The sequence below is a fragment of the Tenebrio molitor genome, chromosome 9, assembly GCF_963966145.1.
Source record: "Tenebrio molitor chromosome 9, icTenMoli1.1, whole genome shotgun sequence".
NCBI classification, from domain to species: Eukaryota; Metazoa; Arthropoda; class Insecta; order Coleoptera; family Tenebrionidae; genus Tenebrio; species Tenebrio molitor.
Window position 1 is genome coordinate 14,653,243 of NC_091054.1, and position 12,989 is coordinate 14,666,231.

General features: G+C 35.0%; 1 protein-coding gene and 1 long non-coding RNA gene across 2 annotated transcripts; both read left to right on the plus strand.

The window, feature by feature from the left end:
• Positions 1-1,976, plus strand: LOC138137789 (gut-specific cysteine proteinase-like). The gene is made up of 4 exons (XM_069057343.1): positions 1-400; positions 454-654; positions 1,145-1,370; positions 1,593-1,976. Exons 1-4 carry the CDS (start codon positions 62-64, stop codon positions 1,871-1,873), a joined length of 1,047 nt encoding a protein of 348 aa, XP_068913444.1. The 5' UTR covers positions 1-61; the 3' UTR covers positions 1,874-1,976.
• An 8,821-nt stretch (positions 1,977-10,797) lies between these two features.
• On the plus strand, positions 10,798-12,624 carry LOC138137790 (uncharacterized). Its single transcript, XR_011161881.1, has 3 exons — positions 10,798-10,994; positions 11,048-11,190; positions 11,249-12,624. It is a non-coding gene; the product is annotated as an uncharacterized lncRNA (long non-coding RNA).
• Positions 12,625-12,989: the final 365 nt, after the last annotated feature.

The window sequence follows — 12,989 nt, forward strand, 5'->3', positions numbered from 1 at the left end:
AGCTGCAATATATCACCTCCAATTATTCACTTTAGATTCACAAACCGTTACTTGCTTCAAAATGAATTATATCATTGTTTCTACGTTGCTTTGCCTAACTCTACTCGACACCCCCGCAACTCTTGCCTCATCTCGTCGCTCTTTCATAAACAGGATCAACAACGTCTCATCAACTTGGGTAGCCGGTGAGAATTTCCCCGACTCGATACCCACAGAACACCTGCATTACCTCAACGGATTTCTCGGGATCGACCCCGACCCCAACTTCATTATCGCAGAAAACACTCACGTCATACCCAGAAACCAAATCCTCGCCGAGTTTGACGCGCGAGAAGCGTGGCCTGAATGCCGTGACATTATTGAAAACATCATGGACCAGGGTGCATGTGGCTCTTGTTGGGTAAGGATCGAAGTGTATCGTGGAGATTTGTCTGCAGTGTTGAATTTTATTAGGCGTTTGCTTCAACCGAAGTCATGTCGGACAGGTTGTGCATTTCGTCCAAGGCAACCAAAAAATTTGTTTTCTCTCCTGAAGACTTACTGGAGTGTTGTACTAGCTGCAGAAATCAGTGTGAGGGAGGGTACATCAATTCAGCTTTCAAGTATTGGATAAATAATGGAGTGGTTTCTGGGGGAGATTACAACTCCGGTTTGGTGAGTTTTCTAATATTCTTTTTTAGAATTCGCGTCTCTAATAGGTCTATTATTGTATTCAATTTGGAGTCGTTTATGGCTATATATTAAAGCACTCGTGGTTTAATAGATCTCTAAGAAAATTTTATCAATATTTCAATGTATTATTGTCATTTACACCAAAAAACTTCCAATATTAATGTTCAAACTCTACTTTTTAACATCTGTTGCAGATGTAGTTGCATCCGTTGCCTTGAATTACCAATTAATACAAAATTTCCTAGAATTTGAAAATTTAATTTTTTAATTTAAAAATTAAAGCAATGGTCCAAATTCTAGAAAAATAAGATAAAAAAACTCGTTTTATAAGGGCATTGGCACACTCGTCCCATAGAAAACTCCCCTATGGCTCGTTTTCTACACTTGGGACTCGGGCGCCAAATCAACCGTTATAAAACTCGTTCTTTAATATACTATTATGTGGTGTTGTCAAGTCAATGTCAAATTTTAGGGTTGCAAGCCCTACTCTAAAGAGGCACACATTAACAGCAGAATTCCTACTTGCGTAAAAAACTGCCAAGCTGGCTACAAAACAAGTTATAAGGATGACAAAAAATTCGGTGTTAGTGTTTATGGAGTACCTGCAATTGTGGAGCAGATCCAGATGGAAATTATGCTTAACGGACCAGTAATTGCAGGTTATGAAGTGTACGAAGACTTTTATCTTTACAAGAAAGGTACATTTGTTGATATAGTCTATTTTTTCCTGGTAGGCAGTTGCGCGCGCCATTTACAAAATCCTGCAACGAAATGCGACCTTCCTATTAGTTACTCTATTCCACTAACCAATAGGGAGGTTGCATTTCGTTGCAGGATTTTGTAAATGGCGCGCGCAACCGCGTACCAGGAAAAAATATATTATATATTGTACGATTAGGTATTATTCTTGTCTATTTTAGGGGTTTATCAGTACGTCACCGGACCGAAAGTGGGAAACCATGCAGTAAAAATTGTGGGGTGGGGTACAGAAAATGATACTCCGTATTGGTTGGTGGCCAATTCTTGGGGAAGAGATTGGGGTGATTTGGGGGGTTTTTTTAAGATCTTGAGAGGAAAGAACCATTGCGATATAGAAAATTATATTACAGCCGGAAAGTCTTCAGCTTCATCTGTGGATATTTGTTATTTTTTGATCATGTTAACAACTGTTATCAATTCCACGTTTTTCTTATCTAGATGATTTCTTTTTTCATGAGTTCCGATTAAAGAGAAAATGTATATGTATACTTGTATTTATAAAATAAAGTAATCATGAAATATGATAATAAAATTCTGACATTCTACGTATAGTATGATTTAGTCCAAGTGTGGCCAACCTTTTTGTTCTCGAGTGCCACTTTATTTGACTAAAAATATTTGACGTGCCCTCTTTCATTTCTTTTTCATTCTCTGAAAGATAATGCATAAATGTACCCCTGCCCTACTAAGTCATCTGAATCGAATAACAGGAAAAAAGTTCTTACTTCGCGTAAGTATTATGATGAGATTATGACCGCGTGCCAATAGTGGCACGCGTGCCGCGGGTTGGCGACCGTTGATTTAGTCTAACTCGGCTGCGCCTCGGTCAGAAAGCTCAGACTCGGACGGAAGAGACCCACTTTTTGGCTTTGATACACAAGTAACCATTGCAGTAGCTTTCTGCATACTATGGGTAGTTCCTCAACGCTAACCCTTGTAAAATTTCAATTAGACAAATTCCCTCATGTTATGAAAACAGTTGATATTGACCAATAGTGTGCCGAATATCGCGAAAAAATCTAGTCATGGTCAGAAAATGCGTCTTCCGCCGACAAAAATCTCCCTTCCGGTGAAAAACAACGTTGACAAGACTTTTGTTTTTGTTGGTAACACGACCCTAACGGAAAAATATGTCTAGACACGATTTTAGAGTTAAGATTGAGTACAGTAAGTTCATATTTTCTTTCTAAAAGAATACTGAACACAATTGTATTTTTGTGTTTTTGATTTTAATTTCGAATGTCATTTCAATGAGAAAAACTCTCGGTGACAAAAACTTAAGATGAATAATATCCCCAAAAAGCGCCCGTACACTAGCGCTCTGCGGGGATCACTCAAATTACACTTTTGAACAGGTCGGTTATAATACAGCAGGTCGTGGTTACCACAAATACCTATAAAGTGTCATTTACTTAGAAGGTGGAAATAAATAAAGTTGCTAGAGCATTTTAAAAAAAGTTTGGATCACCCTGTATAAGAACAAAACAATTAAGTAATCACGCCGAACCTTTAACGAACACATGTCAAATTCTGCGAGTAGCCTCAGTATGTGGATAACCTTGTACAAAATTTTCTTTGGATTTTTTCTAGAGCAGCAATATGTGTATCATAATACGGAGAACAAATTAAACAGCAATGTTCAAGCTTACTACCCGTAAAGGTGGTAAAAAGAAGCTTTAAGCAATCAGTATTTTTAAATGCGCTAAATGGAGGTGATATGTGGCAGTGGCGGCTCGTACTAAAAAAATCTGGGTAGGCACTTAGGCCCTGCATAAGGATTAATGTATACCATTATACATATGCACTTTTTTTGTCATTTTACACAATTAACCCTAAGTCATCATCTAATAATTTGGTCCTTTTCGTTGATTTTGAAAAAAAACTTGAAAATCCGGCAACATTAGCAAAAAAATATTCGTCACTCTTTGATTTTACCTGAAGCGTCCTGTAATATTGAATTTACTCTGTGGGCATAACAATGTGTGAACTTTGCTTGGGGAGCTATTGAACGAATTTTTGACTGCTCTCTTGCCATTACTGAAGCCACTGAAGCTCCGTCATACGTTTGACCTACCAATTTTTGTAGAAGATTGAATCTACTAAAAGTCGTTGTCAATAAGTTAAAAAGATCATCTGCCTTTCGACCTTTTGCCACGAGAAACAAACAGATTTATCTACTTCTGATTCTATGGTTTTTATTATCACTTTCGTGATGCTTTCAATTAACTCATTCTGAATGTTTTTTGATAAACCGCTAAATACAGAATATTCGTTTAAAAAAGTTTAAAATTTTTCATCATACGTACTTAAAAGTTTCGCGAGCTCTTTAAAATTGCCCTGATTTAATGACGTTTAAAATATCCCGATTCTCTTTCATTTTTTCGTTATGTCTCAAAATGCTTACCCGATGTCCCGAATCTAACGCAGCTGCAATGCTCTGTTGTTTCCCAAAAAGTTTGAATTTTAAGGCCGCGTGTATGTGTTCTTTCGAAATTTCGTGTTTCTGGATTGACATTGCTAATTCTAATTGTTTCAAATTATTATAACCGGTTGAATTCCAGGGACTCCGTGTGTTTTCGCAAAATAATAAATAATACCAACAATACAATCTATTCTTGTTTATGCTTCCAGAAATCCATTGACACTTTTGATACCACGAAGTTGAAAACATGCGCGTGCACCGTCTCTTTTCATTATAAAGTAAATTTACCAGATCAGGACATGGTTTATTTAAATTTCGAACTATTTGTTTTTCATCATATTATAACAATGTGCGCGTCCGAGTTTCAGTAAGGCAGGCCTAGCCTGCACTTGGTTACGGTAAGTCCGATCGCCTACAGCTTAAGATCACACTATTTGTACATATATGATTCATATTGATTTACAATGTAAGCTGTTTCTAGTAACTGATATAAGTCTCATTAAATTATAAGTAAAATTTTCTAATTGATGATTGAGATTAATTCTGTAGAGTACCATTTAGGAAAAACATTAGAATTAGCCGGAGCCATGGGAACAAAAGAGTCGATCACATATTTTAAGTCCCGATAAAACACGTCACAGGCATGGTCAACATCAGACGTATTATATAACTCGTCCCAGGATTTAAAATTTAGAGTAGTATAAATAGTGACTAGATCACTTTTCTTAAAATTATAAAAACATTTGCGAGGTTTGGGGAAGAAGGAGCCAACCGTTGAGGTTGGATAATGCTGAGGGAAACCAGAAGAGTAGGATGATGTTGATGTTGATCTTCTCACTCCGATCTCGACTGACAACCTCAAAATGTGCAATAAATTAATGTTTTTTAAGACTTTGCCTAAACGAACACGAAAAATGTTATTTAATATTCGTGCGCTGTCAGTTTTCAGGTATTCGGCCTGTTTTGCACCACTTGCTGACGCCTTGTGCTTCAAATTTCGGCCGCATACCTGAAAAGTGATCTGACAACGCTACTCATATGAAAATACATAATTATTTATGTACTAATTGTCCTCCATTTCTTAGCCTACTCGTTGTTTTTGTGTGTAAACGCATTTCCATGGAAACGTTTTTTTTTTTTTAATGGCAATCAAGTAATTTTTTTGGTAATTATTATTCCTCCTTTTTTTTCAAATGACTTGATATTTTTTTCTTATGCTTTAATAACAAAATTTTAGAGAAAATGCTCATAATATTTTATGCATTCAAATAAAACATTAAATGTTCAAACCACGGTAGAGAATAATATATTATTCTCTACCGTGGTTAAAACTGAAGACCCCCTGCAGCTTAATAATAACCTAATATATCACAAAAATTACGTAACGAATTTTGCAGCCAGTTAGGTGATATTATATAATAATCCAAATTGTCTAAAGCACATTTTATTTTCTGGTGAAGTCACGTTTTGTCTAAATGAGTTTGTAAACAGACACAACTGTCGCTATTAGTCCAGTGAACATCCTCATTGGATGATGGAACACCATACACAGTATCCACAAAAACTTAATGTCTGGGTTGGTATTACTGGGCACCACATGATAGGTACATACTCTCTACATGAAAATTTAACAGCAGATAGATTCCTAAATCTATTGCGTGATCACATTGTACCTGACACTGTACATTATTTCCGGACGAAGATCAACAGGGAATGCCAAACCGCAATGTTTGGCTTCAGCAAGACGGCGTTCCACCATATTATGGAGTTGATGTTCGCCTGTTTCTGAATAACACCTTTCCAGGTCGTTGGATAGCACGTCGGGGATCTACTGAATGCCTGCCATTTCGAATTTTGCGTTAATTTTGCGGCGCATTGTATAATAATGTATTTCACCAAATTCAAGGTCTCTTGGAAATAACAAATTGGGAATGTTGCGATTTTTTTATTTATACTTTTGAAGATTATAATTGCGAAGTCACTATAAGAAATAAACAATTTTGGGAAGAGTAAATGGTTAGAAAATTGGAAAGATTTTATTCAAGATGCAATAGAACATTATTTTATCAAGAAAACAGTCATCTATTTCTGCACTACAACAAAATTAGCAGATTCCTGACAATATAAACACCATGATCCATCACCTGCTGTATTATAACCACTGAGATTTTTCTTACATATTATCATTATACGGAACAGGCGCAGGCCTCTTGCATTCTGTTGAGAACTTCTGGCAGGTTGAAAATTTTCTTCGGGTTGCGATAAAATTTATTGATTATTTTTATCGAAGTTGCTTCAATGCCACAACACTTTAATCTGAAAAATGAAATAATGCTTTTCAGAAAAAACAAAATATCCTAAACTATTGTTTGGTTTTTCTTACATTATATAAATTGATATTTGTACAAATAGTATTGTTGCGATTGATTTTTTCTACTGCCGAACTGGGGTAGTCTTGCAACTCTTCTGAATTAAACAGCACCGGTGCCGCCGGTCTTTTGTCTGGCCTGGAGGGGGGCTCTTCCAGATTATTGCACTCTATTGAGAACTTCTCGCAGATTGAAAATTGAAAATTTTCTTCGGGTTACGGTAATAGTATATTATGTTATGAGGAGCAAAAATGAAGTTTTATGTGCTGCGGCTGGTAGATTGGCTGCCGAACGCAGTGAGGCAGACAAACCAGCCAAAGCACATAAAACCATTTTTGCTCCGAATAACATATACTATTTTTTCTTCAAACCTTCATAACAAATTATTTAAGACATGTTAAGAAACCAGGTAGGAATTTCAAATGATTTAGCTAGTTTACTTTACTGCCGCTCATCAGCGGAGATAATAACTTCACGGACGCCCTCAGCGGAGATAATAGCTATTTATGTAACAAGGCAGTAAAGTGACACTTTATCGAACGAGTTTGCAGATTGTGAGACGAGGCGAAGCCGAGTCGAGCAAGCAAACAAGTTCGATAAAGACACTTTACTGCTGTGTTGCATACAAGATTTTATCGACTACCACCTCACTGCTACTTACGGAAGTCAATCTATTTGCTTACTTCAACTGTAGATTTATATTTTAGAAAGTAAATAACTATTTCAATATTAGAACATTATTATTTATTATATATATTAAATGTGAATGTACAACCAGATGGATTATTAAAATTGATACCAGACGTTGAAGGAGCAGCTATTGAAAAAGGTTTGGAAGTGTTTGTTACTATGTTGTTAATATGACTACTTTTCTTTTCCACATCTTCGCCAATTAAACAAGTATTTGGATTTTTCTCCATTTCAGATTTTTGTAAAATTTCTATATCGGCGAACGTTTCTGACTGTGCTGGCTGTTGGTGAATACCGCCAAGAATTGTTTTTGCAATTTTTGTTTTATTCAAAACCGACTCTTCCACGTACGATTAATTATTTATTATGTACGCTTCAAAATATTTGTAAGTAGGCCTAGTCAGAGTCAGGTAAAGTACTTTACCTGCCTAGACAGACAAAGTGACACTTTCTCTCCTTGAATCAGTACGCCAAAATTGTATTTTCGCTATGGTAGTCGATAAATAACTTTATCTGCCGCTCTCAGCGGAGATAATAACTTTATCTGCCGCTCGTCAGCTCGTTAGATGCCATGACAATGAAGTGACACTTTAGCATTATCAATGCAGCAGGATAATGTCATAATTTACGGACGTTTGAAGAAAAAATTTATTGATTATTTTTATCGAAGTTACTTCATTACCACAACACTTTAATCTGAAAAATGGAATAATGCCTTTCAGAAAAAACAGAATATAAACTATTGTTTGGTTTTTCTTACACAGTATCATTATACGGAACAGAGGCAGGCCTCTTGATTAGTGGATTGGTGGAATCACGTTCATTGTGACGTCACTGAGCACATACCAAACAAGGGTATCCCAATTCTTCGCAGAACTCTTCTTCTTTCCAGCCCGGTTGCATTATCCCTATCCTGTCCAACATCCTCGAAAATTTGAATCTATCTGGAAAAGTACCTAAAATTCGTGCCTGCTGGCTATGTAAGTTTATCGCAATATTATTGGGCAGTTGGCCTCCCATCGATAAGATAATACCGACAGGATCTTCGATGTTGTAAATATCCATGACCACTTCGAAAGAGATTTCTTCACGTATAATCGATAAGAGTCAGAGTCGGTACTGACAGTTTTTGGGTTGTAGTTGATCATTATTGTCTTTTTTGAAATGAGGTGAAATTTAAAAAAACATCCGATATAATTAATTACTAATTTTATTAAAAACAAATAAATACCAATATTAGGCTCTAGGATCTTTTTGGGACCGCATTGGCTATGATTTTTTTTTTATGTTGGACTAACTGATTCAGTGACGCAACGGATGCAACTTTTTTTTATCTCAGTGTCTGTTCGACATTTTGTTGCCACCGCATTGCCAGATTTATTATTTTAATATTCCTAAGACAATTAAGTGTGTAAAAATAATTTTAATTTCCGTCAAAGGAAAAGTCAAAATTGCCAAAATAATTTTGTTACGAGTACAACAAAAAATTTCCATTAAACGATGCTACTTCCAATTTAAAAAGGACAGACCAGATTTAAGAGATCTGGCAACAATGACCTATTCAGAAAATATAACCTTAAACTGAAAACAACCTAACCTAACTCCTAACACAAAAAGTGTCAATTTCGTTTAGGGAATTTAGTTATCACAGAGGTACTGCCAACGAAAACACTAGATGGTCATATCCTACTCCTTGGTCATAGCCAACTCGGTCCCAAAAAGATCGTAAATGCTTATAATTTTGTCAAAAATAAATTACTCCCTATGATTTAGGGATATTCGTTACTAAATAGATTGCCATAAATTTGTGTGATTTCTGGTGACAAACAAAAGATATCGTAACCGTAGGGCAGCGAATTCCTTGTAACAGTTGCATATGGCTGTATTTTTCGCTAAGTGATGGATGTTTTTTCGTTTCACAATCCATTTTGGTTTCTGGCGGCATATTTAGTTGGACTTAATCTCTCAATTCATAGTAACCAACCTTAAACATTCAAAATTACTTTTCAAAATTCTAGTTCATTAGTTACACACAACATGAAAAACGTTATTTCCCTAAAAGTTCGAATTCTAGGGAGTAATTAATTTATTTTTGACACGAGAGTAATAAATGCTGCCGAGATCCGTATTTTTTAGAGTGGTATATAAGAGAAAGTAGGCTCGATCGTGGTTCCTAGGGGAGTGTTTGAGAGTTAGATTTGTGTTGGCAACCTGGTTTTCACAACATTTGTGAAGGTATTTCAAGCAAATTTAAATAGTTATATCGGGCCTTCAAATAAATATATATTTAGAGTAGGCGTAGACGACATTCTAATTCTGTTAACAGTGTAAAGTAATTTTTGTAGGTTACCAATTATTGTCCGGAGTTACACAGGTTATACTCAATTTCATATAAATGTGCATCTAAGCAAGCCATGAAAATCTGATTTTCTGTTGGTAGTAAAGCTAAAGCTAGTGACTTTGACTTTGCTTGCTCTGCGCGAACCCGATTTGACTAATTTTTCAGTTTTTGTCCATTTTAACATTGCTGATTTCAAAAGCAAAGTTACGTCTTTTTACTGATTAAATTAAAGTAATTCTTACTTGTTTTTGTCTTTGTATTTTTACCAAGTAAAGATTTATTGGACATAAATGTGACTTTTGTAATGTAACTAAATTAAAGGTGCTTTTACAAATGCACAGCTCACTTGATGAACATTTATATGAAATCAATTATACATAGTAAGTTTTTTCCCAATTTCATATTGTCATATTCCGTGGAGGGGGAATAGGGAGAATGCACTACAAAAATTAAAAATATTTTCTAACCTAATTTTATTTCGTTATTATGTCAGACGTTTCTTGTGCCATTTTCTACGCTGGAAAAATGTTGCAAACAATTGAATTTCCATAGGTTGCTCTAAATATAAATTTATTTGAAGGCCCTTTACTAAGGACAACGTAACATTTTATCTGCCCCGCCCATTTCATTTTCTTAGTTACCAATCAAATAGGTTGTTAAGACGAACTGATTTACACTGTAAACATTTCTGACATTCGAATTGTCTTAATGACATTTTATTTTTTAGAACCTAAAAGAATAATTGTGGACTTGACAGCAAAATTCTAACCTTAACTTTTTTACGTGGCAAATGTGATGAAAAGTTGTACTGATTGGTCAATTTTAGTGGGCGGAGCAGATAAAAAGTTATAACTGCAATACTATAACATAATATTTATATTTTATTTTCACTCTAGAAACATTTTGTTAATGAGCAATTTTATTCAATCGCAGATAATGATAATTTTGACAATAAAAGTGCAGCCAATTATCATCGAAAAACCCCCCTAGGAATCAGGATGGAGCCAACTCTATTTATTTAATATACCGAGTGATCAAGAAGGACTGTTTAAGTTGGCAATACAATTAAGAACATTTTTTTTATTCGGCTATTTAGAACACTGCAACCGGATATGTTTTGTGGGTTTATTTGACAGATATCTGACGTAGCACAAAATGGTAGGTTATGAGAGTAAAAATTAACAGCAAAAAGAAATCAAAGTTGGAATTCGGAATAATAATCTAAAAATTAACTAAAAGAAATTCTCGAAGTGCTCCCCATTTTGCTCTAAACATAAATTAACTCTTCTCTCGAACGATTCACCAGAATGTTTAATTTAATTTGAAATGTCAAATTTGACTTGTCACTGATACGGCTGTGAGTGTGAAGCCGTCAACAACCGGAAGTTACTACAGTTGTACCATTTAAAAATAAAATTCAGCATAACCAACTTAAACAGTCCTTCTTGTGTAAATTTCTTGATCACCCCGTACTAATTTTAGTATTTTTTATTTCTAATAATGGTAAAATTAGAGTTATGTTGGTACTTGGAGAAAACACAACGTCACGCATGTTGCATGTAGATTGGTACCCCTGCGACCAATTTTTAAGTGCCTTGAGAAAGTAAATATTTTTGAATGTTCGAATTTCATGTACAATCTGAATGGCATTAAATTAGTTGGGATGTCGTCTTCGGAGGATTCATATGAGTACGAAACGTATTCTCTCGAATTTTATGAGGAAGGTGACGGACCACCATTGGTAATTATAATTCCCATTCCTCCAAGGTAACCTAATTTTCATTTGTTTTTTAGATAAAAAAAAGATCTCGTCTGATCGCTGCACTCGTTCAAAATACAGTCGACGTCTTTAAGGAACTTCTAGATTCTCCAAGATGGTATAACGTTAAAGATCACTATGGTTATAACCTCATGCAAATTGCAATTATGCAAGAAAAGTAAATTTTTACACATATAAGGATGTAATATAAATAATGATCCATTCTCTAATTTTAGTGAAGAGATTTTTGATTATCTCATGTCTTTGGATGACTATCCATTGGAATTTGTTAATAAATATGGTGAAACAGCTTTAACACTTTCTTTAACTGGTTTTGTCAATAATGATATTTGGATGGGTGATCACTTTGCACTTGAATTGATTAAAAAAGGTGCTAATGTTCAGGGTATTTCATCAGAAGGTGATACGCTTTTACATTGTGCTCTTCAGAGGAGATTTATGAAGGTTGCAATATTATTAATTGAAAAAGGTGTCGATGTGAATGCACTAGATTCAGAAGGCTGTTCACCATTAGATGTGTCATTAGCATGGTGTCATCATGATCAAATTGAACTAATCAGTGCTTTACTGATACATGGTGCTGATCCATTTTTTGTTGATCAATATGGGTATAGTATGTTTGAGCTGGCTGTGTTGGACGAAAGAGGTTCCTTAATCAAGACTCTTCTCTACTTATACACATTCGATGACTGTTCTAATAGAAAGATCCACTTGGAAGTCTTACTAAAATTAGCCCAAGTTGAGTCATTTGTGTGTGATGACATGATGGACACTTTTTCAGTATTTGAAGACTCATTCGACGCTTGTGTTTGTCGTCGTATTATATGTTCCACAGATATTGAACATTTTAATATAATTATAAAAAAATTTGGCAGTCTTATTCGTCAAGTTTTGTTAGCAACTCACACAGAATGTGGATTCACATGCATGTGGGATAAAACACTTTCTCTTAAGAATTTAAATGTGTTGTTAGAAAGCGACTTGAACAATGATACTGTCAGCTTTATTCAAAATTTTAACAGTGCCCATATTTTTGAGAAACTGATGGATGTTAATAGTCACTCCTACATTTTAGAGCGATACTGTTTTCTACTATCAAATGGATTAAGAATAAGTGAACTCGATTTAGAACTAGTTTATCAACATTATGGTTATTGTGAGTTGTTCAGGCTGTTGTTTCACATGGATCTAGACATTGCCCCCTATCAAATGGAGAAAAATTTGGTAGCCAGTTTATATTACCAACCTACTGTAAATCTGGAAGAGTTTCTTAAAAATTACACAAAATACTCTTTGAAAGATGTAGAAAAATTGTTAAATTATTTTACTCATCCCGGCCTGCAGGAATTGTGTTGTACAGTTTGTCCTGAAAAAGTAAAAAATCTTCCGCAAATACCACTCTTAGCGGAAATAGCTAGAAATGTATTTCGACATTTTTTTATCCAAACATTTGGAATTAAAACGGCCAGAGAATTTTATACTTTCCTCAATCATCTTTCAATTAGCCCAGTTCACAAAAAAATTATTGCACTGGAGCTTCCGTTATACTAAATAATTTTTACATTTTTGCAGTAAAATTAATTATAAAGTTGTACAGTTTTTTTAAACCTGTTGTGGAATTCCTCATTTCCTACATTTTGTCTCCAATCATCTGTTTGTTTTTCCTTTCCTTTTTTCCTATTTTGCGATTTGAAAATTAATTTGTGGTATATGTATAAAGCAATAAGCAATGAACATTTATTTGGACGTTTGGTCGTCGTAGGGTATGTTTATGTTGGAACTGTGATAAGCGATAACAGCAGGGATACTAGCGAAGCAGGTCATTGATTTGTGTATTGAGGCGTTTATGTTGGAGCGACGCGTTGAGACATGTTTGGTGCCCGAGCGGCGATAATTGATTTACCTATTTTCTTTGCTTTTATCAAGTTTGTTTGTTCGAGATGGATATCGACAGGT

What these genes read in the sequence shown, in the direction of transcription:
- LOC138137789 (XM_069057343.1), top strand. Translation starts at nt 62, where the DNA reads ATGAATTATATCATTGTTTCTACGTTGCTTTGCCTAACTCTACTCGAC. An exon ending in GTGCATGTGGCTCTTGTTGG is followed by an intron (nt 401 to 453) that starts GTAAGGATCGAA and finishes GAATTTTATTAG; the next exon opens with GCGTTTGCTTCAACCGAAGT. An exon ending in CTTTTATCTTTACAAGAAAG is followed by an intron (nt 1,371 to 1,592) that starts GTACATTTGTTG and finishes TGTCTATTTTAG; the next exon opens with GGGTTTATCAGTACGTCACC.